At 42.0% G+C, this 27,729-nt stretch overlaps 1 protein-coding gene across 1 annotated transcript in view; it reads right to left on the bottom strand.

Moving 5' to 3' along the window:
* LAMA4 (laminin subunit alpha 4) overlaps positions 1-27,729 on the bottom strand; it is a 107,808-nt gene that overhangs the window by 57,313 nt on the left and 22,766 nt on the right. Inside the window, exons 2-6 of the mRNA XM_009926147.2 lie at positions 26,564-26,665; positions 14,358-14,482; positions 10,245-10,325; positions 4,917-5,131; positions 739-834 (exon numbers count right to left, since the gene is read on the bottom strand). Of these exons, the coding sequence (XP_009924449.1) occupies positions 739-834; positions 4,917-5,131; positions 10,245-10,325; positions 14,358-14,482; positions 26,564-26,665 (619 nt within the window). The remainder of the gene's footprint in view (positions 1-738; positions 835-4,916; positions 5,132-10,244; positions 10,326-14,357; positions 14,483-26,563; positions 26,666-27,729) is intronic.

Genomic DNA, 27,729 nt, shown 5'->3' with positions numbered 1-27,729 from the left:
AACTTAGGTGACTGTGAAACACAGATTCCTACAGAAACTTCTGCTTGATTGATATTGTATAGTCTGTAGTCTTGATGGCAGCAGCTCCCAAATGTTTTCCTTCTGGTTGCACTTCCAGGCACACGACGCCTCTTCTTGGGAGTCGGTTTAGGGACACATGTATGCTACATGGTCTGCCTTATACCACAGGCATAGTTATAGTAACATTTAAAAAAAATCAGTGGCTGCCAATAGTAACAATGTAGTGCTTCTGGAAACTCCCCAGGCTTCCTATCATTAGAATAGGGGAGATGATAGTGTAAAAGCAACTGACTGATGGATATATGTCAAATTGTCAACAGCGACAATTTGTATTAGATGTACAACTAGAAAACTGGAAAATACATGCAAGGTGGCACAGATAAAGTTGTGATGGCAGTTTTCAGGGCCAGAATATTATTTTGCATGCACTGTGTCTCAAAGTCTATAGAAGTGGCTTTGGTGATACTTCCCTACTGCTCCGCAGTTTGTACCTAAACATCCAGTCTGTCACAGAGTTGGACATATGCATGTACTCAGTCAAGCAAGTGAGAACATGTTTAAATATTCAGTCAGTGGGGCATTGTGCATATTCACATGTTTAAGTGCCCTGTCAAAGTGCTGAGCCCACTGGAGAACCGAGCTCTTAAGTTAGTATTTGTAAGCATCTGAATAGAAGAACGATATTAATTTTTGGTGTTCTCATGATAATCATCTTACTGATGGTTGGGCAGTCTGTGCCAGTAGAAACCTCAGGGCTGTCTGCGAGGCATTCTCCAGTCTGGCTGTCACACATTCTCCCTCCACAGTTACATTCTGTGGGAAAAAGAAAGGATTTTTGAAAGAAGAGCTTCAAAATGTACAACTAACTCATCTTTCCCCTCCCAAGACTACTGAAGTGATTATATGCAGGATTGTGCATGGATAATCAAACCAAAATCAAGGCCCTCTTGGACTGAATTTTCCTTCAGTGTGTAGAAAAAAGGTGGTTTTTGCACTGGAGGGACCAGATAAAATAAAAGATAGGAAACAGAACCAGAAAGCCTCTGCTGAAATGATTTGTTCAAAGCCTCCCAGCTGGTCACAAGCAGAGACAGAGAGGCCAGAGTTGCCCAGCTGGGCCATTGTGCATCACTGTCTAGAGAGGGTGATGTTTAGGAGGTGGGCTAAGAAAAGTGGTACAACTGAAGTCAATTATTAGTTACAAATCTCTCCACAGCTCTGCGGAATTTATTAACACTATGTCAGGCTGCCACTAAATAAGATTTCCAGCTATCAGGGATTGATAGTGGACTCCAATTCCACCATCAGCATGAGCATATCAAAAAGTAAATATCTCCTACCACTTACAATGAAGAATAAATGAGATTTTACATTTTTTTAAACTTGAGTAAGTTGCATTTTAATTGCCAGCACAAGTGGCTTTTTAAAAAGTATATTTTTAAATCTAAAGTGTCTCTTTCAAGGTTTAATTGGCCTTTTAAAATATATTATTTTAAAGATTAAAATATTCTTGGAACACTTTGATAGAATAACAAAAACTCAAGCAGAACATAAGAACAGCATCAACTTCTGTGGAATTCATTTTGCTTTTGTTTTTCATGGTTTCAGCAGAATCTCATGTAGCAAAATTGTTTACTGCCATTTTATTGCAGCTCATTCATAGTTCTCTATGAATTACCCTTGTTTTTACATTCAACATTACACTGTTGAGGAATTATCAGGGAAAATGTGTAATACAGCTTCAAAGTCAACACGATGCACTAACATTGGAATAATTTTGTGTAAGTGAACCAATGTTAGTAGAACTACTCAGTTTTTGTACTAATGTAAGAATAGAATTTGATTATTAATTCTGTGGGGCAATCGATATTTTGGCCTCACCACAATCTGTATGAACTGGGTGCCTCCCAGATTTTGGATCTACATTTTCTTAAAATTTGTTATTTCTTTTGTTAAGAAGTGAAAGAAAAGTCTCAGTTGAAAGCAGAGATTTCTCTTTACCTGTATCACAGGATGTAGGCTATCCCCAGGTGGCAAGATTACAGTTACAAGATTAAAATTTGGATGAGATTGTTGCTCAAGAAAATCAAACTGTGTCTTCTTATTTAAATGGATAACTCTTAATTTGCTACACAAATGCTTATAGTAAATTAATTTCAAAAGTGGTCCTGACAATTTGTCATCTACTTGTTTAGGAGGTACCACATTTTTAATAGGGAATTAAGACTTTCAGTGCTCCTGTGCCTTACTGGTGGAGAAAGCTTCTAAATTTCTCTTTATTTCTGAGGGACATTTGTGGAAAGCTTTGAAAAGTGGCTAAAGGACATGTGGTTAAAAAATGTATGGAAAAAAAGCTGAAAACTGCTGTCCACAGCTACACAGATTTTGTCTTTTGCTCAAAAAAAAAAAAAAAAAAGGGTGATCTTCGCTGGATAGAGCTTTTTGCTCATTGAGTTCTTGTGCATTTTTTTTGTTCTGTATAACCTTTGAGGTGCTCTGTGGAAACCATGTACACAGACTCTCTTGTTTCTTACACTAGCTTCTCTTTCTGTATTTTTGTATTTCAAAGAAGGTATTTGTCTTATTTCAGAGTCAATATTTTTCTAAATAAGAGTTCCTAATTGCTCAAAAACGCCAAACAAAGTATAAGCTTGCCTTGTAAACTACCCGAATAGTTTGGATGTTGCGGATGTCTTGAGTGGTGCATGCAATCTACGCAATACTGTCAGGTACAGCACATTGTGTTGTTCAGCAGAAATGAAGATGAAATGAGAAGTGTGTAATTCTCTGAAGCATAATACTTCAAAATCAGGATTTGCTAGAGTCAATTACAAGATTAAATTCACTCCTAAACAGAGAAAAGCTGTACTTCTCACAACATATTCAAGTGCCCAGGCACTTTTTATTTTTAGCAAAGATCAAACACTACAAGGAAATCTGCTAACGAAGAGAATTACCAAGCTGATTTATGGTCTGCATGAAAAACCTCTATAGAGAAGTCCTGTGCACCATGAAATCCCACTTAAACTGTACCTCAGAAATGTAAATGACACTGAGGCATTCTGCCTCTGATTCCTGCAACTCCTTAAGGGTGCAAACCAAAACTACATGGAGGTGATAGAAGTTTGACTTAACTTCAGTTTAGAAACTCTCTTGTTCAGAGATGCCTTCCAAAATTATGTGTTGCAGAATCTGCTCAGACACTTGGAATGCCCTGTAATCCTCAAATTCTGGCACAGCTACTCTTAGTTGTTTGAAGCTCTGCTTTTGCACGTGGCCAGGGCGCGATTGCTGCAGTTTGCTGAATTGAAGTGCTGGGTACATTTCTCCTGTGTCATGGCATTCAGGAGTCTCAAACTTGATCCCGTCATTCCTTACGGGAGAACTGCAGTTAAATCATCTCTGGTGAACTGAATTAGGCAATGAAGTGCATAAACAAGGTTTGCTTTTGCAGCCTCAAGATCACAGAAATGTTGAATTTCAGGGATGTCTTGGGTGCCTAAATGCAGGCAGGAGGTGAGTTTTGGGCATGCTTTTCCCTACAGCTGCTGTCTTTTTGGCTGGTTTGGATACCTGTTGCTGTGTGTGAGCATCATCTCTCTCTGTTCAGTGTCAATGGAATTTAAGCATGTGACTTAGCGATGTGAATTATATCCTGGAGACGGACACTCAACTTCTAGCTGTCACTGGAACACAAAACCAGAAGGGACCACTAGTGGCATCATACACGGTCCCCTACAAATGAAGACAGCAGCACAAAGGCCGCTTGTGTACAGAGCATCCTCACAGCCTTCATCCTGCAGGTCCCAAAACACACCTTAGCACTGTATAGTAAGCAAAAAGCAAAGTCCAAGCGTACACTGAGTTGCAAGAAGGATGTAGGTTTGATCAAGACATTGCTAAGACCTTGAGGCTTGTAGCTCTGTACCTTGAGACCCCAGAGCACTTCAGAGGTCCGGGTTGGGTGCGTGCTTTGGCTGTGTCTTACCTTCGAGTCAGGCTGAGAGCTAGGAGTGATCTATCTCCCCCATTTTTGTTCTGGTCCTTGAGGGAAGGACCCTGGCAAAGAGGTTGGGAGGGAGCCCCAAGGTCCTTGCTCTGAGCACCTGCATTTTGCCTTTAGCAGTGGCTATTCCTCGGTGCTTTGAAAGAGGATGTAATCTTGTGTCTCAGAGCCAAAGCAAGGACAAAGGGCATGAATCCAAAGTCCTATTTGTATTGAACTCCATGTAAATTAGGAGAATAATTACATTAGAGGATGTAAACCTCTGTGACCCCTCTGTGTAGGTATGTCTTGGTAAGATCCTCTGGGTAGCACTTTACTAGACCCTGGAAGTACAGTCATCTCTGGTGTGGAAATACAGTAACCAGCAAGATTACACAGACACATGGGAAATGCAGAATACATTATCAGTGTGAAAACTAGCAGAAACTGAGCAGGGATTGGGTCAGGACAGGAAGGACAATCCTGTTCCCATAAAAAATGCTTTCAAGTCTTTAAGTGCCATCAGTCTGAGTGGTCATGTTGGGCAGCATGTGGTGTGAACAAACACAAAGGTGAAGTCTCTGCCCAAAGAAATCTTAGACACCCTTATTTAAAACAAGGTGCAGGACACAAGAGTGCCTACATTCATCCTGCCCAGGCATTTGAGATGTTGGAGTCTGAGGTCTGAGACTTTCTTGTGGGCAATGGAAAGAGTGCTAGAGCCTGGGATGGTTCAACTGGGCAGGCATCCCACTTATCCCACCAGGTAGGTGGCTGGGAGCACCCCTGCCTCCCTTGGCCGCAGGTGTCTGATGATGGATTCAGGCATCTCCCATCTCTGGGAGAGCATCCATAGACCATGCTGTGCTGCGTTTTGCTCGGCTCTGCTATGCTAAACTATAGACAATACCTGTACAGTTTTTAGCGAATCTGGCATCCCCGTAGTAACCCGGAGCGCATCGTTCGCACTTGAACCCGGTGGTGTGGCTCAGGCAGTTGCGGCACTGGCCCGTCACTTCATCACAGTCTTCAAAAATCAGGTTTGGGTCCGAGTTGCCACTGCAGTCGCATTTTTTACAAGTACTTCCAATTAGCAAGGGGTTCCCATAGTAACCGGGGGCACACCTGAAAGGAAGAGCAAGCACAGCAATGACGAGCAATGACATTCCCATCTGCGGTACTGTTTTTTCTCTGACCCTATTTATGTCACCAGGAATTGATGTTGGCCTGCAGCTACTAATGAACAGAAGGCAAATTAGGAGCTGTATTCCTGCAGAGGCTGTTTTGTGCTCTAATCTCAATCTGTACAGTTATATATTTTTCCCTTCTTGAACACTCCTGGTATCTCAGTCACACCAGTCTGCATTTTTGTGTGTATGTGTGTTTTTAGCAGTAAAATTACTTGTTCCCCATTGTTTTAAAATCTACGACAGAATGACCTTGGCAGAGAGGCAGCTCTAGTGTTTATTTTGGTCTCTTTCAGCTTTGGATCTCATCAACTATATTGTGTTATATAGGAAACTGGGGTAAAGAGACTGCATTTTGTGATGCTGAAACTCAAGAGGAATTTCAGACCTTATTTCCATTATAACGCATATAACAAAGCACTGACCAGAAAAGGTGTCAATAAATACTTCTATGGTGAGGCATTGGGATGGTTTCTGGTTTTTGCAAAACAGAACAGGCACTGAACCAGCCTCCATTTTTCAGATTTGTTCAATCTTAGCCTGCTGGCTGAGGGTGAAAGGCTGAAAGCAGCCACCAGCCCAGGAGGGGAGGGTTCCTCTGTTGGTTTGCAGAGAGAGAGTGGGAGGTGAGTAACAAGCACCACAGGGAAGGTCTGAAATGGGTCCAAATTGCCTTGCATGTCTTGTCACGTTTGGGAAGCATTTCAGTTGAAAACTTGCTACGTCTTAAAATGGAAGAGGTGTTGAAACTAGTGGTTTTTGAAAGTGTAGACAAACCAGTGATACGTAACATTCCTGGGTGACCAGTGGCCCTAAGCTAAGACAACAGGTAATAGATTTGGTACCATCCTTTGGAAAGAAAGAGGAGGGTCTCATTTAAAGGAGTTTCTGCTGGTAGCAGGGACTGTGCCTAATCCTACAAGCTAGAGGAACTTTTGCAAAACAACTAGTGAGGTGAACAGAGCCAGCACTGGAGTAGGCATGGAGCAGCTCGTGGGAGCAAATCCTGGAGCCAGGGCTTTGCTGGAGAAGCTGGCGGCTAGAGCAGCGTGGAGCAGCGGCTGACGGACTGGAGGGGTCAGCTGGCAGGGCAGGAGCAACCCACGCCATTCACGGTGTCACTGCGGAGTGGCAGGAGGGTCCATGGCCCAGCAGCCTGGGATGCAGAGATCAGGGACTCATACCCCCAAACTGGGAATGAAGAATTACTTCAGGAAGAGAGATAACTAGCTGGTGTAGCGATTGCTGACTGAAGACGTTGGAGGACAGAATAGTTGTTGCAGTGATTTAGGTAAGGAGTAGTTACTGCATTTCACCCTGTTTTATCACCCTGTTGTCCTTGTCTTTTCGCCCATCCACGAAGTCCTGTTTTAAGATGCTGTTTATTCTGCTGTTTGTGGGCAGGGACATCGAGCTCAGGCACTTTAGTTTAATTTTCCCAGGTTCTGGCTGGGGACCTGAGCTGAGGTTTGTTGTCTCCTAAAAACTGAACATAGTCAAATCCAGGTTCTGCTCTGTCTGAAGGATAAAAATGTGGGAGATCTGATAAGAGCTTCCAGTTTTGATCTGTTCCTACATTTGCTGATTTTTTTTTTTTAATAAAGAAAGTAATTTCCTCAACTCTGCTTTGTTCATGTTCCAGTCCTGAACCCCCACAGTAAAAACACATAAAATTTTAAGCATCTTAATATAAACCACTTGGCTGCCTCAGATACTGCTTTTGCCAATGACAAAGACTCTGTTTGTCTCTTTGCAGCACAGCCAGAATCTCTGGTGCAGATCTTATCATTTGGGTGACCCAGATGTAAAGAATAAAAGTGTGACCTGGAGTTCTGTGCACCCCTTGAAAAACTGTGAATGCGACACTGAGCGCAGAGTGTGATTTAACTGACTTTGGTGGAGACACTCCCCATTCCTATGGGAGTTACAGCAGGCAGTGATGGGTAACGCTGCTATTCAGTCATGCCAAAAGTCTTGCTATAATTTTGTAATATTTCAGCTAATGTGAGATTGTAGTATTTTCCCAAATTTCAGAATTTCAGTATGATTATGAAGTTTGAACAAGAAAAAACACCCTCTGTGTTTTAAAAAAATATATCTGTAGAACTGTTTGATTTATTGTGAACTCTCAAAATCTTGCAGAGTTGCTTTTTAATTTTCTGTAGTTAGGTATTTTCCAAAAGATCATCTGCCTAATGTGGCCACCAGGTCACAGAAGCCACTGAACAGTGCTGGGGCCAGACCAGCATTTTGCTTATCACTGTCGAGCTCTGGCTTTCAGCCAGCATCTGCCGAAGACTGCATGCTATTCCCATCAGGCCCACAACGTCTGCCCTCTCATCAGGACAAGGTGATTTTTTTTTTCTTCTTTTCTGAAATATACCATTCAGTTCACTTGCCAGAAACATAGTGGACAGTTCTTCACATCCTCCCAGATATATTTTGTAAGTAAGTGCTGCCTTTTATGACCGTCTGACTCACTTTTATTAGCCATATCTCCTCATCTGGACTAGCTGTCTAAAACAAATAGAAACTTTTAGAGCTGAAAATACATGTGTCACCTTCACTTCCCCCTTCACCACTCAGTGCATCTCAAAGGGCTGAACTGCACTCGGCCTCTTTGGAATAGTTGGTAGCACGTGAGAAGAGCAGAGGCCGCTGATGGAAACATACTGCTCCATCTGTGCACTTTATGGCCTGAAAAAGTAGAGGCTCGCGGTTAATGTCTTTTCCTCCGTTGTATCAATAAATGGCTCTTTGTTGCTAACAAAGAATATTTCCTCTCCCATAATAAAGCTGCTAAGTTATCTTTGTTTAATTTTGCAGCCATGTTTGCTTCCTGTAATTATTGGTGAGTAAGAAATTAACTTCCTCTTCCCTGGCAATGCCAAAAGAACCTTTTTCGTCTCTTCACTTTGGACACTAAAGTATCATTTGTTCAGTTATCTTTTTTAACATTGGGGCATTAACAAAACCTGGATTTCATCCGCTACCACCTTAATGCCTTATTGCTGAAGTGCAGGACCAAAATGATTCATCCCTACATTGCAAACTGGGAAGCTGCTTTTCTCAGTTCCTAGCAAAGGCCTCCGTGATTCCCCAACGCCGTTCGCTGGCAAACTTTAACCGGACAGCTTTGTGCCAAGCCCCTGGAGCAGCACAAGAAAGCCTCCGACACGAATGCCGGAGGAACCGGAGCAGATTGCTCTGCAGATCCCCCGTGGAGGGGTGTCCTGCAGGTCGCTGCCCCGTCACCCACCCCTGCGGAGAGCTGGGGGGGAGAGCGGTGAGCAGGACGCAGCCTTCCTCTCCCTGGGGACACGAGCTGCTCCTCGGGTTTTAACCAATGCCCCTTCTCGCTCAGGATCCCCCAGTCCTCCTGCCAGCGGGTTGACAGGACCATAGCTGCCCGCGGGAGCAGGGGGTGGTGGCAGAGCCCAGCAGCAGCGTACGCGAGGCAGGGACTTGCTCTTTAGCAAGTGGACAGGGACGAGCAGTGCATGTCTCATTAGTCTTTGAAATGCTTTTTGTCGTTTCTGACACAAATGGGAGTGGGACCAGGAGCCTACCAGAAGGAAAGTCCTGTTTGTCACTGCTCGCCACTTACCCAAGTCGTTAGTCGAGGACTTAACGCGGTCACCAGGACAGGCTGATTTCTTTCTGTAGCTTTTTCTAAGCCATCTACCCAGCTTTGCCTTCCTTGAGACAGATGCACTGTGTCAGGCTGGGTAGTGGCTATTAGAAAACAAAGCTGATGCTATTTTCTGCTGTTACTATGCATCTGCTACTCATTTCATAGGATTTAAATTGCTTGTAGTCTAGGTTGACATTTTAATAACCATTAAGAAACCTCACTGACCTTTTAATTGTCTGCATTATCCTTTGTGTATAAATCTGACATTTTGGAAGAACAAAGAATACAGCCATAGGCCTGGAAACAAGGGTGGTTTTTTTTATTTTTGTGTCATCTGTCTAAAGGGCTTCTACTATTGCTGTCACCGTGTTAGTGATGCGGAGGTAATATGCTGATGCTTTTGCATCATCTGTAAGGGCAAAAGCCTTCACTCTTTTTTTTTTATCTTACCTTTTTCATATTGATTTCTCTTTGCATCTTAAGCATCCACTTTCTCCCTTATCTGATACTTACATTAAGTATCATTTGAATTCAAGGCTTGCCCATTAATGACAGTGGACTGTAATCTTAAATACTTCAGGGGCTTTAAGGAAAAACAAAATGACATGTTCAGGAAGCCAGTGTCTGAGCCACCCTATACCCCTCAGTCTTTGTGCTAGAGCTGTTTTAATTTATTGGCTGCTCAAGGAGAATTTCTGCATTATAATGGGGCGTCTGACATTCATTGAAACATCATCCATGTGTGTTCACAGCAAGCAAGATGGCCCTTTACAAGATAGGAGAGTTAGCTATATTTCTGCTCTATAGCTCTATTTATTTGTGTACTTTGTTATTTAGAGAATAGTTACTGGAAATTTTTTATGGGCATAAGGGAAATTTGAAAAGCAACACTGGTCTATGGTTGTTTGCTTGCCTTTATTGAATTATGTCTGTGAAGTACGTTTAAAATTTAACTAAAAAAGCTGCATCTGCTCATTAAGAATTTGACTAGATAATGGATTTTCTCCTTTGTTTTTGAAAAATTTATTTTGTAGAAGCCTGCTATATGTTTTAGAGTGCTGAATTGCAAGAGGCATCTATGTGGTGGTTATTTTTCACTTCAGCTGCTGTTTCTGATTTGCATTTTGTATTTTGATTTGTATATTGTACCCCTTTTAGGAAGATCACCACATGAAGGTACACAAAATGCAAGAACTCGATCAAAATACATCAAATGTAAGTGTCTGTCTTACCCTGACATGTCTCCACAGCAAGTTGTTAACGGTTTTTAATAGGACCTGAATGAGATCCTTTAACAGATGTGATTCAACCTGATGAAAACACATGCACAAGATTTCTCCCCCATATGAGAAGATTCCCTCAAAGACTTCTGCACTTCAGTATTGTCAACTAGTAATTAATCCTATTAGTTTCTTACCTTTCACAGTTGGGTCCTGCATAGTTTTCCTTACAGACACAGCGCACGCTTCCACTTTTTCTGTAACAGGAGACTGCAAAGCTGGAATTTCATTAGAATGCATAGTTAGAATAGCACGCGATGGCAAACACTTGGGAGTATTTCTTTATTACATTATGGACATTTGCTGTAGTGTGAGCTCTGGCTCTTGGTTACTCATTGCTGAATAGGTATTCTTAAGCTCTGTATGTTATTCACATTTTACCCCTTGTTTAGTCTTTTTAATCAGTGTAGAAAGCACTAGTTAGTATATAGCACTACGGAGCTATATAAATACAGACATATGTAAGTAAGTTCTTGTCTTGCAGTGTAGATCAGACACAGCTGTAGGTTTTGATACACACATTTTAGATAAGGGACTTACTTAGGACAAATGTGTATGTCACGTGAACATAATTGCTTCCTGTCTCTTATTCTAAAGGGTAAAATATTGCTTGTGAAAGACACCACAGTAAGCACTTCAGGAATTGAGATTCTGGAATGGGTACAGCAGTTTCCTATGAAAATCCTACAGGTTTCCTCAAATCCAGTCTGGAAGTACGGAGTGGTGAAAACTGACCTCAGTGATGCCATCCTCATTTACAGTAACTGAGGCTGCTCTATTGTCTCTCTGAGTAAGCTGGAAAGAGTCTGGGGCCTCTTCTGAGACCAACATGCCAAGTAGTGATACTGATTGCAGTAATGGCTTGGGCTGCAGTTTGCTCTGCTGGGATTCTAAATTGTGGATTGCTTTGCTTTCTTACATTTTTCAGGATTTAACAGATGTTTAACTAAATATGAGACCCAAGGAACAGCAGCAGCCAGATGTGGAAAGTGCAAACTGTATACACTTCAAACACAGTGATAGACGTGGCTTAAATACATTTGCAGGAAAAAGACATACAGTCCTAAAGAGGTTTCCAGTTAGTTTGCAATCTGTGTGAGTAAATTCCTGCCAGCACTGGAATGCAACCAGAGTAGTGAGTGGCAGCAGTTGCCAGCTGCAGGCCCACGGTTGCTAAAACGCGGGTCCTGAGTTGTACGGTGCTGGGCAGCTGTGGCCAGGCTGTATCCTTTTCACACAGAAGAACAAAAGACTCGGAGAGATGGGAAAGAGCATGATCCACGCACTGCTTTTTCCGGGAATGAGCAGCATTGAAAGGTGACAAGAATTCCTGCATATTTCTGTTCCCACCAGCATTTCTCAGCTGGTTGGAGAACCAGTGTCAAATAAATCTGTGTCTGGATCTCTGCTGCCTCAAAATATTTCATATAACCAGAGAGAACATAAAATGAGATTCTGCTCACAGAATTCACAAATTAACTTCTGTAAAGCTTTTATGAGAACATACTGAGAAAATCCTAACAATTTGGCAGTCTTCCTCTTCTTTCACAGAGGCTAATTCCTTCATGTAGTTGAAAAAACCACATTGTGGATTTAAGTTATGAAATAAGACTAAAGCCTTCCTGAAGTTTTATGTTTTTTGTGATCTTTTAGGGAAAAGAAGTTCATATAAATCCCTCAGGTTTGAAAAGAAGTAACATCTGCTGGACTGTGAAGCAATCTCCATCCTCCTTTTTTATTCCAAAGAGATGACATTTACACTTCATGTGTAATGTCCAAAAGTTATTCCAAAAGTTTCCAGGATAGCAGATATGACGATAGCCTGGTCAGAAAATCTAGATACACACAGATGAATCCCAAGAAAAAATACGTCAGTTTACATATTTTGTCACTTTGTTTAACTGTTGTGAATTCACTGGCTATTTCCAAAGTAAAACAGGGTACAAAGCAACATCCTTTGGATGTTCTTTATTTAAGGCTTTTACTGCTTCTCTGCTTTCTGGTAGAGTTACTGTTTTGCCTTAATATAAATGGAGTAGGGTTAATGGAGGAAAAATGAAAAAAAAAAAAAGAAAGAATGGTTGTTCTTTGAATTTAGTTATGCAAGGCTGAATGTTGCTCAATCATTATTATTTGCCTGTTCCAGCCCCAGCTGAAGGCTATTGCTGTGGTCAGGTCTCTCTCATGCAAAAGCTGAACAGGCAGTATCTGCATGTTATTTAAATAGGGGTAAGAGGCAAATTGGGATTGGATGTCCTTTAACTATTGCCTTCAGGACTTTTCTGAGTGAAAAACCCTGAAAAATCAAAATGCATTTTTACTAAGGTAGTTTTAAAGGGGTGACATATCACAGAACGTAGACTATCCTGAGATGGAAGGGACCACGAGGATCATCAAATGCAACTCCTATATTGCTGCTAATGTCAAAGCCTCTGCATTCAGGTTCCCTGCAACCTTTTTTCTCCCTTCCCAATCCCGTGCTGCTGTCCTTTTGGGTTTGGGGCTTCCTTATCTCTAGTGGTCTGGAACAGGAGAGGTGTTATGTCCCCTAGCAGAAGGGCTAAAGGAGCATGTTGAAGCAGGGAAAGCTGCTTGTCCTCTGCCCCCATCTGCCATAGCACTGGCAGAGACAGCGCAGGTCCCCGCTGGTCCCACCGCACCAAGCCCTGCCGGACTGGTGGGCCGGCCAGCTGCCCGCTCTCGGGGACCAGTGCTGCAGAGCCCGGTGGGCTGCAGGACTGGGCAGGGGGCTGGGTGAATGCAGACCGTGCTCTATCAAACGGCGCTGTAGGGAGGACAGAATAGACCTTGCTTGGTAGGGACTGGGTCTTGTGCGATGGTGCCTCAGGCATGTGCAGCCCAGGCTGTGGTTGAGAGAACAGCTCCTTACTCCAAAGTGGCTGCTCTGAGCCCAACAGGTTAAAAAAAAAAATCACTTTCCTTTGCTGAGGAAAAAACACTGCTTCCGACTTTGTATTTCTATTTCTGGCATTACAGCCGCTACTGAAACTGGAGGAAGAGGTCTGCTGCTTTGTCTGTGAGCTCGCTCACTCCTAAGCCTTTCTACATGTGAGCAAAGCCATGTTCTTCCCCCGTCTCTGGAGGATTTTCTCTCTAATCCAGGCAAAGCTGCAGTTTTTCAACAATATCTGTTCTCCACCCCACGGCCCTCCTCACATGTCTGCAGCTCACTGCGAAAGCCAAGAGGTGATCTGCGGAAGTTTGGCCAGGATGATTTTTCTCCATTGCCATTTTGAGCCTGTGCCACTGAGCCGCTGAGCAAAATGCAGCTCAAGCTCATCCCACCTTAAGGCTGTACGAGTAATCCTATAGCAACGGCAAACAAATACGGTGAGGAAATTCCCCTTTGCTGAGAAGCCCTGCTGAAAGCAGAATGGGAAACAACGCGAGGGGAGTATGTAGCTCGCTAAAAAATAGCTTCAACCCATTGGCAAATATTTACTAGCACCTCCTCTGTGCACTAGAGTGGGATTTGCATGGATGCCTCTCGCCCAGAGCACGGACCTCAAGCAAGAGGAAGTTGATAATTTCTTTCAGCTGCGTTACTGACATGCCACTAACAGTTTCTAATAGCTGGTCACGGTTTGCAGTTATTTGTTTCTTCTGAAGGCACAAAGCAGCTAATAGCTGGAGCTCTTTGGCTTGGTCTTTGTTTTCTGCCAGGCTTCAGAGTTTCTTACCTGAAGGTAGCTGGGCATCAGCTGAAGGGGTGTTGTACCTGTCATAGGGTTGTCCAGCCCTTTCCTTTCAGCTGTTACTGTACTAACCAGATCCAGCTGCTGCTGACTCAGGAGACTGCCAGGCTATGTTTTTTTTGTGGTTCATTTTATCCTCCAGAGGTCATAGACACATCTTTCTATCTGTCTGTCTCAGCCACATACATCCCTGATGCCACCTTCCTTGGGAATTAGTCTTTACGGGATTCTTAAAAGTAACCAGACAACTGAATAATCTCTCCTACATAAAAGAGGATGAGCTTGAATTTGCTAAAATATTTCCTCCCCCCTCTTGGTAAGAACTGATATGAGCACTTAAGGATATTTTACACCTTCTAAATGAAATGCTGTTTCCTGTGGTTATAAATGTGAGCAGCTGGTAGTCCTCTTATTTCCCCCCGGTTGGCAAGGGCAGCAGCCTTTGTATCCTGCATCCAGGAAGGGATGCTGACCCCTTCTTGGAAAGGGCCAGAGCCAGCCCAAATCAAAGAGAAGCAAAGACTCAGTACGTACTTGGCAAGCGCTGGCAGGGGGCAGGGGCAGGGCTGGCAGAACGTGGGCACTCCTCTGACAGCGTCACCGATGAAGCCGTCTGGACATTGCTCGCAGTGCTGTCCCGTTGTGTTTCTCTGGCAGTCCTTCAGTGGAAAGAGAAAGAGCGGTGAAAGTTAAACGGAGGTGCTGCCTAATTCAGAATGAAATCATTTAGATGAAGACCCGGCCAGACAGAATAGGGGCTGATGCCAGACCCCGACCCTTCAAGGCATTGACAGATGCAGCCAAATCGGCTAGCACTGCTGCAAATAAAAATGCTATAAATGATTACACTGGCCAGCCAGCAAGTGTTGGCAAGGTGCGGTACAGGACAAAACAGACATATGTGCCTGCCAGGTGCTGGAGCAGAAGCAGCACTGCCTGTCAGCAGAGATGTCAGCGGTACTCAGGTGTAGCTGGCAGTCCTCTTTTTAATTGCATGTGCCAGCAGGAAAAAGCCCCTTTTACTGACAGCAAAACAAAATGAAAAATATCTGCTGGTAAATACTATCAACAGATTTCAGCCTAGATATAAGTTTCAGCGAGGCTGCTTCTTGGACATGATAACTGGAAAAGAGCATCAGGGGAATCTGCCTGCAAATGGTGGCTAATATACCAGTGGCTCTGAGGTTTTTCTCCTGAGATGAAAAGCGTTACAGCATGAAGGGATGTGTTATCACTACTCCTTGTTCTCAGCCTTAAAGGAGGTCCACTTAATGGACGGAAGAAGCAGGAGTCTTCTATAAGTGGCCTTTCTATAAAATACAGATCAACTGTGCAAAATGTCAGTCACTTTATAAGCGAGTTTCATCTCCACAGTCTATTATTTGTGAGGAAACAGGCTTCCTCATGCAGCGACAAACTGGCCATCAGCTGATACTGTTGGGGCTCCGTGGAAGTAAATCAAGCTGTGGTAATTCATATACAAAATATTTGTTGCAGAATATTTCCTGTTGCTAGGCACAAAATTGTGCCACTCAGATAATATTTTCAATCACAAAAAAAGTCAAGGTTTGCTATAAACAATTCTAAATAGAATTTGTAAGTCCTGCAAGCTTAAGTAAGCATAGTTATATCTTTTGGTTTGCAAATGGACACACTTAGATGCCACAGGTTATGTGGTCTTTCCTCTAGGCACAAGGCAAGGCAGCAGGTGACTGGTGCAGAGTGCATGAACAGTGCTCCTGCACGCTGCGGGACTCCGGCAGACTCCTGTCCCTGTTTCCACTTCAGCAAAATACCCACAAGTTGTCAACAAAACCCCACAACCCTCCAAATTCTAGCTGTCTCGCCCAAATTGCTTTAGAAGAGTAGGAAGGGTGCAGAAATACTTTTCTTTCTTGCAACTGTGCAATGAGTTTTTCAATGTCCCTGATTCAGATCTCTCCAGTTACACCACTTTGTACTGATGCAGTCCAGATGCAAACAGCTGTGCAAGGTTCGAGGCAGCAGGAGTCAGCTTCATGTCAGAATTATGTGGAGAACTACTCTGTCAGTGCATATTTGCTGTGGTTTTGGGTTAGCATGCTTGATTCTTTCCTCTTCTGACCTACAAACAGTGGATCATGGGAACTGCAGACTAATGGATATGATTTCCATCCTTGGTAAGATGACAGTGTCTATAATAAAGAAGAAGATCTCTGAATACATGACTAAAGATGATTCAGGAGCTCCTGCTTCACTAACCTGCTGTATAATGGTGCAAATAAGCAAGTGTATGAAGGGGAACCAGAGGACATAACATATCTGAACTTCCAAAAAAAGCCAACTATGCTGTCAGGGGACTTGAAAAAAGTTCCTTTTAGGAACAGAAAGCTGATAAAGGCTAGGAAGTGAAGGGTAGGATCTAACAGTCACTTTTCAGTATTGGGAAGAGTCACTGTTTGGATCTCCTAGGCCTTGGGGCCAAGACCAGTTTTGCTCAGTGTTCACCAGTATCTTACAAACAGAGACCAAAAATGCTAGGGCTGCTCAGCTGGGAGAGTGTTGTGGTTTAGGCTCAGTCGGCAACAAAGCACCACGAGACCGCTCGCTCACTCCTCCCCCACCCCCAGTGGGATGGGGAGGAGAATCAGAAGAAAAAGGTAAAAACTCGTGCATTGAGACAAGGACAGTTTAATAGGACAATACAAGGATGATAATAATAATAACAACAAAAACAATACTGATAAAAGAATATGTAAAGCGAGTGATGCACTATGCAATTGCTCACCACCTGGAACACGATGCTCAGCCTGTTCCTGAGCCTAGTTTCCCACCCCTATCCAGCTCCCCCCGTTTATATACGGAGCATGACATCATATGGTATCGAATATCCCCTTGGCTAGTTGGGGTCAGCTATGCTGGCTGTGTCCCCTCCCAGCTTCTTGTGAAAATTAACTCTATCCTAGCTGAACCCAGAACAAAGACAAAGGCTGACAAGTGTTTGGGTTATGTGAAATTACGAAGTTGGTAAATAAGCTGAATGCAGGACCGTAGTTCACCCAAATCCTGCAATACAAGAGCTGAGGGGCACTGACTTGAAAAGGCATTTCTGTACACAGAAGGTAAGAAGCTTCTGCAACTTGCTGCTGGGAGGTGACGGTATTTGCAGGGACAAAAAGGGGTTTGCTAGAGAAACTCATGGGCAACAGATTCATAAATGGATGTTACAAGGACTCAAGGAGGTATGTACCCTCTAACATACCCTAATACAGCAGTTGTGGATGCTGGGGGAGTACGAAGCAGAGACTTCAGAAACAGGCCAGGCTAGGTCCCTGCCCCACAGAGCATCTCCTATGGCCACCGCTGGAGATCCAATATGGGCTGCAGAGACCTTCGGTCGAGCCCCGGAGGAGACCTCTTGTGCTACATTCAGAGTTCGTGCAGGTGCTAGGAAATGACCGCGATGCCCCCGTTTATTCTCTAGGAGTCATTTAATCCCATTACAGAACTCACTGTGCTGTCAGCAGCTGGCAGTCCCTGGAATAACAGGGAAGCTGGGTGTGGGATTTTAGGAGCGCTCACAGCGAGAGGGAGCTCCCCAGCATGGGACAAGGGGCACCTTGGCCTCTCTGCAGTCGGAGCTTCTTCAGCAGTGCCGGGCTGTGAGTGGGCGAGCTCAGCTTACTGATTTTTCCTCTGAGCCAGTCCCTACAGATTTGAAACTCACTTTCTACTCCAAACATGGTGTGTTCTTTCAAGAAAAGAGTGTGAGGAGAAAGGAATGTGATTAGGGAAGACGTTTAATGAAAAAAAATGGTCAAATTTCACTTTCATGGGCGTTGCTAAATGAGTTTTGTACCCAAGTATTGTAACTTTGATTTAGTGGCAGAATTTTGTCCTGGCAACATTGATGTGTGGTGGTGTGGGTTTTTTTTGTTTTTTTTTCCCTAAGCCTGTGTCCATTTATCATCAATCTGCATTGAAAAGTGTAATTTTAGTCAAGGACACTCACCCTTGTGAAAGCACATCTCATGTTTTTTTAGCCAGTGTTCCTTATTTGAAACCAATTACAGCTTCCCAGTTAGGACTCTCTAGTTTAGCTCAGACCCTTATTGATTCTAGAAGACTTTGCTTGTCTTGCTGCATGTTTTGTAGTCATACAGAATCCATTGCACAGCAATTATTTATTTCTACAAGGCTGTGATTTGGCCAGAGAACTCTACAGCAAGTAGAATAAGATAAGGAAAGGAAAAAAGTAAATTTCTTTTTCCATGGAGCTTTAAATAGATTAGACACTAGTAATTGTAGAGCTTAGAGCTAAAGGTGGGTTTTCATAGTAGTAAAGAAGAGAGTATTTAGTATACAGAAAACCAGAAGGTTATTTTAACTAAAAGGCTCTAAAATGAGAGAATACAGAAAGCTTGACTGGGAGGAAGAGGAGGAGGAGCAAAGAAACTTGGTGAGAGCAGAGAAACTGAGAGCAAATGAGGGCAGAGCGGCAGGCAGCTGCCGGGGAGATGTCCAGATCTCGCACTCCTCTCTGGCGAGAAAGCACTAACCGCAAGGGACACGGTGTGAGCCAGAAGGCACTGGAAGGCTAATACCGTTTCAAAAATAGTTTGCATTTGTCATTATTCAATGAAAAAGTAATGTTAATGTACCACAAGGGAGAGATGAGAGCGTGGGCACTGAGTGCTCGAAGGGAAAGAGCACTCCTGTATCTGAAGCTCAGGTAGGCTCCGTTCAGTTGTAGCCTTCATCACGCTCTTTGTTTGTGCTCTGAGCAGTTCACTTCACCTCTCTTGTCCTCAGCTCTCCAAACGACACATGGGTATTATCAGAATAAGTCTGTTCTTGGTTTCCAAAGCTCAGATACTATTGTGATGAACAGAGCAGGGCAGCGAATGTTGCTCCTTAAATGTGCAGTGGTTTTCATCTTCTAAACTGAAGGGAAGTGCTAAAAGGCCCTTTTACCCCAAAGACCCCATTAGCTGAGTGCTTGAGGCACTTTTGTAGTTTTTCTCTGGTTAGTGATTATGTAAAAGAGGCTTTATCTTACTTACCAAGTCAGAACTCCTGTGGGTATTTAGAATCATATTTTTACGGTGATAAAAAAAGCATCCTTATATTTTATGTTCCATTAGCTTGCATCTCCAACAAAATTGCTGACTGCAATAAGCCTATGAGACATCTCTGAAGGCAGGGAGGACACCCTCCCTGCAGCTCATGGGTAATTCTCAGTGCTGGGTGACACTGGCTTGGTAGTTTGAGAAAAGTGTTTTGCTTCTAAATGGATCACTTTTGACAGAGAAATAATGATGAGGAAAAAAATGGAATTCCATTTATGGTGATTTTTGTGAAATTGGATTTTAAAGAAGTGCTTTGCTGTAAGAGTTACAAGGGCTACTCTTGGTCCTGGTATTCATACATGCTTTAGAACGAAAGCCATCATTTATGGTTGATGTTATAAATCAGACTACGTATGGGATTGCTCATGGCCTTCCCTGTCTCAGTGGTTCATTCAAATGTACTCACAAAATTGTAGAAATATGTTTACTGATATTGGTGTCTACTTTTTCAAATAAAGAAACTCAGTATATAGGTTTTGTTTTGATTTCTTTTGAAAACCGAGGAAGACTGAAGTAAAAATCTCTAGAAAATATGCAGTGATAATGTATCTTAGGTCATCAAACACTGAAGCTTAGCAGAAGTTTGCTGCCTGTCTTTGTACAGAATGGAGTGAGACATGGTAAAGATCATGAAAACAGGTGCCACCATGCAGTTAGAAGTATTGCAACTAGGCTCTATAATACTGTGCTTTTTGTAAACTGTTTCAAATTACAGTAAGTTAAAACTAAGCTCAATTCTTTCCATATGCCTGTGTTAATACAACCTTTATTTTCATAAAGCAAAAGTCAAGGCAGAGATGTCCCTTCCTCATGGACACTTCAGCTTCAGAGGAAGTAATCCAATAGAATAGCAGCCTGGCTTCTAAAAGCTTCTATACAAGGCTACAGCACATCACATTCATCCATCAGTACATCATCATCAGCCTGTCAAGTAAGAGGGTGGCTGGAGTGTGTTTTCCTATGTTAGAAAATGCTTTCCCTGGTCCAACTACTCTGCTCTTACTAAGTACCACAAATCAGAGCATTTCTACCTGGCCCTTACTGTAACTATCTATACTTTACACACATGAAAAGCACATGAAAAGGTGCTGGGGGGTGTTACTTAGGAATGATTGTCAGCACTGAGCTCCTGAACTCATTTCCTTGGAAAGTAAAGCTAGAACCACTGTTCTGAGACCATAGAACACTTCATGTGATGCAGTTCTGCTCAGAAAATACCCTGTGCACAAATAATAATGAAAAGTCTGTCGACTCTCTTCAGGCAATGGTACTAGCACAAGTTTCCCAGCACAAGAGAAACATGCTTTTCCATAAATGAATACAAGTGAAAAGCTGAGAGGTGGGAATCTACCCCACCTTAATTTAGGAACCTGAACTTAGGAAAGAATAGCTCTTTCTAGTGACCTTCAAAGGCACCAGCTTCATTAAATGTGCCAGTTAGGCAGTTTTATTGAAATTATTTCATCAGATGGCTAACACCTAGTGCAATTTAGGCAGGCTGGACCTCCACAATAGGAAACAGATAACAGACTGGTTTTCTGTGTACCCTCTAAACTTAAAGAAAGACAGGACCTGCCACAGAGTGGTGCAGAGCACCTGTGTTAGGCACCTAAAGCTGGATGGTATGGGGACTCTCCAGGGGCAACCAAATGTTAATACTCATCCCTACCTCTGGTGAAGTTAGTATGACAAAAAAAAAACAACAACCAAATCCTAGTGTGTGTGTGGGGGGTGTTCACATATTATTTGTGAAATCCAGAAGTGTCCTCAAACCCTGGTTGGAAATTCTGAATATTACTTTGCAGCTGAAAACAGTCATTGTTACAATATAGTAGGAACTGTTGGGTTTTGTTTTTTTTTTTTTCCCTCCCTTATTTCTTGTTCTTCTGAAAGATAGTCTCATAACAACTGTTAATGCAGAAAGATTGCACAAGGGTAAATAAATTATACAGGTAAAGAGATGCAAATGGTTTACATTGCTGTGCAATCTGTCTGTATCTATTGCTGGGCCACTGGAGGTTGGCCTGAGGTATAATACCTGGATGTAGATTTAGACTTCCCCAAATTTGGGAGATGCACTCATATCTGAGGTTACAGAACTGCATAGCATTGCCCATGCCAGCACACCAGGACTCATTGCTGTCCCCAAATAATAGTAGTAAGAAGAGTACTTCAGCATAATGACTTGAAAGTCAGGAGATGTACGTGTTTTATCCTTTTACTCTTTGAGGTTTATGAGTTCAAGCTTTCTCTCTCCAGCCGGTGTGGATGAGATGCAGTGTTAAATTTCAGAATTTCTTATGGAAGAGGGAGATGAGGCACTAAAAGGAAACACTAAGTATTGCACAACTTTTACTGAAGTAAGGACAACTGTCTACATAAAATAATGAGAACAGCAACAAAACTCAGTTCCTGGTCCAGTTTGGGTCAACATACCCCCTCTATGTCAAAGTTTTGGTTTGTAGAACTTGTCCTGTATTAATGAACAAAGTGGGAGCTGATGTTTTGCCAAAACCACCTGGCCCTCTACTTTCTTAATGCATCACTTGTCTTAGCTAACTGTGGGAAATGCAGCTGAGCAGGCATGAGAGCAAGAGCAGCCCTTCCTCGCAGTCTTGGCCTGACTTCCTACGTGCCTCTTACACAGGCTGCATGGGGAATGGAAATGAAGTGGTCGCGTGTTGGGGGTCACTGTTGCAAGTTTTCAATAGTAAACCAGTTAGGACAACAAATACTAAGTTTAAACACAGCTAAGAGAGAGGGAAATGTCTGTATCTGAGAAAATGACTCTATTAACAGAAATGCTTTTGACAACTACTGCATACTAAAACTCTCTGGAGAAGAGAAGGGCTGCACTTCAGCACCTGTCTGCTGTAGTTCTGGTTAGCTTTCCAAACATGTATCACCAAGGTCACTGAAGATAGATGTAGTCCATCTTTACAGAAAGAAACAGTGAGCTGTAAGCTGCAAGGTTCTTCATGAAGCCAGAAATACCTAATAAGCTGGAGAATTTTACTAGCTCCCTGCTGCTTTTTGCTCATGCTTGATGGATGGTTGTAGATCCACTGGCGATTCTCCAGACCTGCCTTGGCAATCATGTGGAACATATTATCCTCTCGGGCAGAACTGCCAAATCCATTCCAACCTTTCCACTCAGCTGTAAACCCAAACGCTTAAACACAAATCACTTACACGACAATGCGCTTGATTGTAAAAAAATTCCATAAAAGGCTGGAAAGGATACCAGTGAATTTATCCTCTCCACTGTTATGATCCTTCGGTCTTTCTTCTTCCCCAAAGGTCATATTTATTTATTTATTTATATATGGCACTGAGGTGATAACAAAGCACTTACTTAGAGATTTTTAGGTAGACACCAACAAATTTACCCTTCACCTTCTGCTATAATGCTGTCTCCAGACTTACTTCTTCTGCTTCACGTGTTTTCATGCTTTTATGAAGATCAACAGCAGAAACCTCAGAAAGGACACTGATAGATCAGTGCAACAAAAATTTTGTCTGGATATCCAGCTTTGTAATTTTTAAATCCTTTCAACCTTTCAATCCATTTTACTGTGTTTGTCTGGAGTCATTGCCATAGCACATTGCAGTCACCTCAAGCAACTTCCTTCCCTAGTGTATGCAATCACATTTTTTAGTATGGTGAAGCCCTGCCCATTTTATTAGTTGCATATGATATGAGAGCTCATTGCTTTAGACAAGCTGTTTCACCTCCATATGCCACTCATTTCAGAGTTGACCATCATGGCCGCTCTGATGTTCTACTCAGCTGTCAAGTCATTTGAAGCCCACTCCCATGTCTGAATTTTCAAATGTTGAACCCTCAGTGGAGGTGCTGTAAAGGAATAGCTCAGCTGTAGGTTGCTGATGGGGTAGAGCCTGGGGGATTCTGAAGGAGGCAAAACATTCGCTTAATTTCTTCATATCTTGTTAGCAGCAAAACCCAATGGGCTTTATGCAGGAGAAACACACATCACTGTCTGCAGACTGCCACTTGCAGGTGTTACAGTTTCACCCAGTTAACATCACATATATGCGTGTTTCCAAAATCAAAAGCTAGAGGGTCCTACAAGTGACTTCCTTTCCTTGTCTTAGCTAGGATTGAGAAAGTTACATTAAAAGTCCAAAGTCTAAAATCAGTACAAAATATTGGTGTTTCTTCCTCTACTAACCTTTCATGTATCACCAGATAATGTCTTTGAAATGAGGTGTTATTTGACATCTCTATGATATCATATGATAAATGGAGCTTACACTCTGCTGGCTGCTTTTCTTCTAACACTTGGGTGATTTTCTATACTAATGAAGTGGACTGAGTGGCTCTTCGGTTTTAATCACGGGACAATGTGATTGATTTCTGCACCAGTTTTATGTGGACATCTATGCAAGAAAGGCTCTGTCTGCAATAATTTCTTCTGTCTGGTTACCTAATGAGTTTGTTGATTCATTGATTGTGTCACTCAATAAGCTTTTAAAGACTTGTGGATTTGATTTACACTCTATGAATAAGCTGAGACAAGTTTTGAAAGAGAAACCTAAGATAGATACTTATGTCAGCAGAAATTAAAGATGTGAGTACTTTACCCTAAGGCATTGTTAATAGGGGTTTAATTTTACTTGATTTCAAATTCAGGGCAGAGGCCAATGAAAATTTCATTAATTTGTATGCTGTGGGAACTATATTTGCCAAATTGATTTGGGGGATTTGCATAATATGATGGTCTTAGAGCACTGTATAGAGTCTGACCCTTATATTTCATCCCTTTTGAAGTAGAGTACTTCTTCATTTTCATACTGCCTTATTCATTTATTCAGCTCTTGTAGCATAGTTATTACTTAATATAAAAAATAATTATCTACCAACTGAACACTGTTATTATTACTTTCATGTTGTCTTCTGTCATTGTTAGCAGAGTTAACTTTAAAAAATGATTTTTTTCATGTTTAAATCATTCCCTTGTGTGAATAAACATGCAGACATAGAAACTTTTAACTCTGGGAAACATCAGTTCTTCTAAAGATTTTGTGCTAAAGACATTCCGTAACACCTCTGACTCATGGTTACGGTAACATGTGGTGCCAGTAGAGAGTCCATAAGTGATAGAACTTTAGAACACTGTTGCGTATCAGAAGCAGGGTGATAGCAGGTTTATACTGATAGAAACAGAGGATGACAACAATAGTAATATGGGATAAATACAGAATATCTCTCTTTGTTATGGCTTACTATCAGGTGTGGTGATTACCACTGCAAGAATTATTGGAGTAATTTGCCTAGAAATTTGAGGACAGAGAAAATAGTGAGCTCTCCATACCTTGTGGTCCCATCTCTTCACAGAAACTCCCAGCCATATAGGTACCTACTCCTTTCTGCCCCAGTCTCAGCCCCAGCAGGCTTTGGCCAGATCCGTTCCTGTGCTTCTCCAGAACGGTCCTTAGGGAAGGCTGCTTTGTCCACTGATTCTAATACAAATCACATTATCAACCATCAAGTCTCCTTTTCCCAAATTACTTGCATTCATTCATCTAACACGCTTCTTTCTGCTGTACTTCAAGTTGCATCTTTCTTTCTCTAAGCTGTTCTTCTCCCAGGCTTTCTGTGTCACATTTTGTAGTTTACTGATTTCTTCAGTCTTCCCTAAAAATTTCCACATCCTCAGTAAAGTCCTGTTACTGCAGTCCCCATGGACATCTCTGGTTCTGTTTTATGCTATCAAACTTTCAAAAACTCTTTTCATTCTGCTCTTTCCTTGCACCACACTCTTTCCCTCTTTCTTTCACTCTTATTTCACGTAAGCCTTTTTTTCTGTTCCTCTTTATTCAGAAGTAAATGGCCTGAGATTAATGGCTTCTTAAATCATTCACATAAGCCATCAAATGGCTTATTTGAACTCAAGTAGTAAACTGGGGTTTAGCTCTTAGTTTTGTTCTTTACTACCTGGCTGGTTCCAAGAATTTAGTATCCCAGAGAAATGCCAGTCAGGAATGCACATATACTTTCAGATTATTTCCTGCTGATACAGTAACTTTGGGTTTGTGTTTTTTTTTTGTTTTTTTTTTTGTTTTTTTTTTTGTTTTTTTTTTGTTTTTTTTCTTTTTTCCCCCTGAACTCTTGACATTGGCCTTATTTTTGTAGAAGTTAGGAAACAAGTCTTCTGCATGTTTGTAAACTGAGGATATAATCACTTCCCTACCTCATATATTCCACTTCAGAAACTCTCTGGTCACCAGAGTCATCATCATCAGACATTTGTCAAGCTCTCTCTCTTGTTTCCAAATCTTCCATCAGAAATTTCCTCTTGGCATCATTGTCACTTGACACTAAGGGGACAATCATCCAGTGAGCAAAAGCCTTGTGCATGTGAAAGAGAATAGCTGGGAATGCCTGCAGTGTAAAACCACTTTTAAAAATTTAATATTAAAACACTAAGCCAAAATGTGTTCTGCAGAAACCAGCCAGTCCTAAGCACGCTACAGTGGCCAAGCCATGATAATTGTTCCTGGGCTGAACAGCTGCACTGTCTTTCTCCCACAGAAATAAAAATGGTAGGAAATATGCCATGGAGCATGGCTTTATGTATTTGTATAACTGAAAACTTGATAGAAGCTGCAACGACACAAAGTATGTGAATATTATCAGGCTGTTTTATGAAGAGACAAACTGAGGGCAAAGGTTTATGGCTTGTCAAAAGCAACACATGGCAGAGCAAGGAGCTCTGGGCTCTACTCCTGCTTTACAAGCCTGTAAAAAGTACACTAGTGCCTAGCTCTTGCTATGTGGTTTAGATACATTACATTATTAACTTCCATCCTTTTTTTAGTGTATTACTGCTCTGATTGCCCACTAGTAATTTGGGGTAGTTTTACTGGACTGATTTTTGCTCTGAAGCTACAAGTGATCAACTACTAATCCTAACTCACAGCTTTCTGTATAAGCTGATACTGAGTGAGATCGAACATACGGGAAATTGTAATACTACCCTGGAGTTCAACACGCTCTTCCCTTGGTGTATTATTTCAACCTCCTCATGTTGTTCCTTCACAGCAGGAGGCTGCCATGCAGCAGAATTACTATGGATAACACATGTATATACACTCACAGGGGTCACTCACCATTGTAAATTGTTTATACAATCTACAGCACTGTATTCATAAAGGGGAGAATGAAAAGTCTTTGAATTTATACATTTTTTCTCCAGAGGTATACAAAATTCTTTCCATATTTCTGATGGACTAAAAATTTTCCCCAGCATACTGACTCTCACAAATACTGCAAGCAGGAACTGTTTTGAATCTGCAGACATAATTTAAGTAAGTGAGAATGAAATTTGGCTAGGATAATCTTATTAATATATTGCTTTTGGCCCTACTTACGATGGCTCTTCAGCAAAAAGCTCCTGTGCTAGACACTGCTTTTGCTGTGTACTGAAATTGAGCATTGGTGTTAATCGAAGAGTCAGACCATGGTTTCTTGGGTTTGCCTGGGAAATATTTCCTTCATGTGAAGCCTCATGCAAGAGTGAAAGAAGGAGAAATGGTTCGTGTTATCTTTTTTAAAAAAAGGTACTGTTATTCAGTGAGGGACCAGCGGAGAACACAGGAATTCCTTACCACACAGATTCCAGATCCATCAAGGCATCTGTTTGCATTACCATTACAGTTGCATGGAGAGCATTTTCCTGAGCTGGTACGGTAAAATCCTTCTTGGCATCCCTGCAACGAAAAAAGAAAAAGTGTTTCCTATGCATATGTATTCGGAGAGTTAGATTTGGTTGAGAGGCAGGGCAAAGCAAGAATTACAACCGTCAGGTCTCCCCGGAGCACACTGCACAACCCCATCATAGCAGACCACACACACGCTGCTGAAATCAAGTCTGTTCTTTCACTCCCTGCCCCGGTGCTGGCTTTTTTGCCTTACAGTATTTAAGCTGTCAGCATTCCTGCCTGTGTCCTGCCCCTGGCCAGCAGCGGTTCCCTGCCCGTGGGTGAGGTGCTGGCAGATTCTTACCGCATTTTGTACCAGAGGATGAGTTAAATAGAAATGGTGATCCTTCTTCAGTAAAGAAGGTGTATCTATAGGAAAGGAATACCTTTTCCTTAAAGAAGAAAAGCTTTAGAAATTTGCTTTACATCAAAGCTTTGATGAGCTTTGGATGAAGAGCCTAGAGGAGGCAGAAACATATCTACAAAGATAATGCCCTTCTGAATGAAAGCTGGCTGGCTGCTGTGGGAGGCTACCAACGCAGGTCTGTCTGTGGGACTGGTGAGATGTGCCAGCAATAACCTGTTGTCACTGCAGGAAGCAATCTGTCCCAGGGAGGTACAGCAGTTCTCCCATCATTCTTCATGTGACATAAGAAATAAATGGGGGGGGGAGATTGTATGAAAGGTAAATTTTTCTTGTTATTTCTTAAATGTGTGGCTGTGCCTGGTGTATATAATTTAGTATTGTTGATAACTTACCAAAGCTTACCAAAATTAAACAGAAGATTGTAAATATCTAAATCACCTTCTTTTAAATACTAATTAATTACTAATACTATTTATAGTATAGTATATATATAGTATATAATAATACTAATTACTAATACTAATGGAATAACATAAGGAATCAGAAACATAAATGAAGACTTTAAGACTGGAAAATAAAAAGAAAATGAAAGAGGATAGCTTTCATTTGATATGGTATGTGTAAATTCTTGTTCTCCTCTGAGGAACTTCTACCTCATTATGCAAAGCTGGTGAGACACGGACAGGTTGACCTCAGGAGCAACCTC

The sequence above is a fragment of the Haliaeetus albicilla genome, chromosome 17, assembly GCF_947461875.1.
Source record: "Haliaeetus albicilla chromosome 17, bHalAlb1.1, whole genome shotgun sequence".
Lineage (NCBI taxonomy): Eukaryota > Metazoa > Chordata > Aves > Accipitriformes > Accipitridae > Haliaeetus > Haliaeetus albicilla.
Note: the sequence above shows the minus strand (reverse complement) of the source record. Positions and strands in the feature narration are given on the sequence as shown.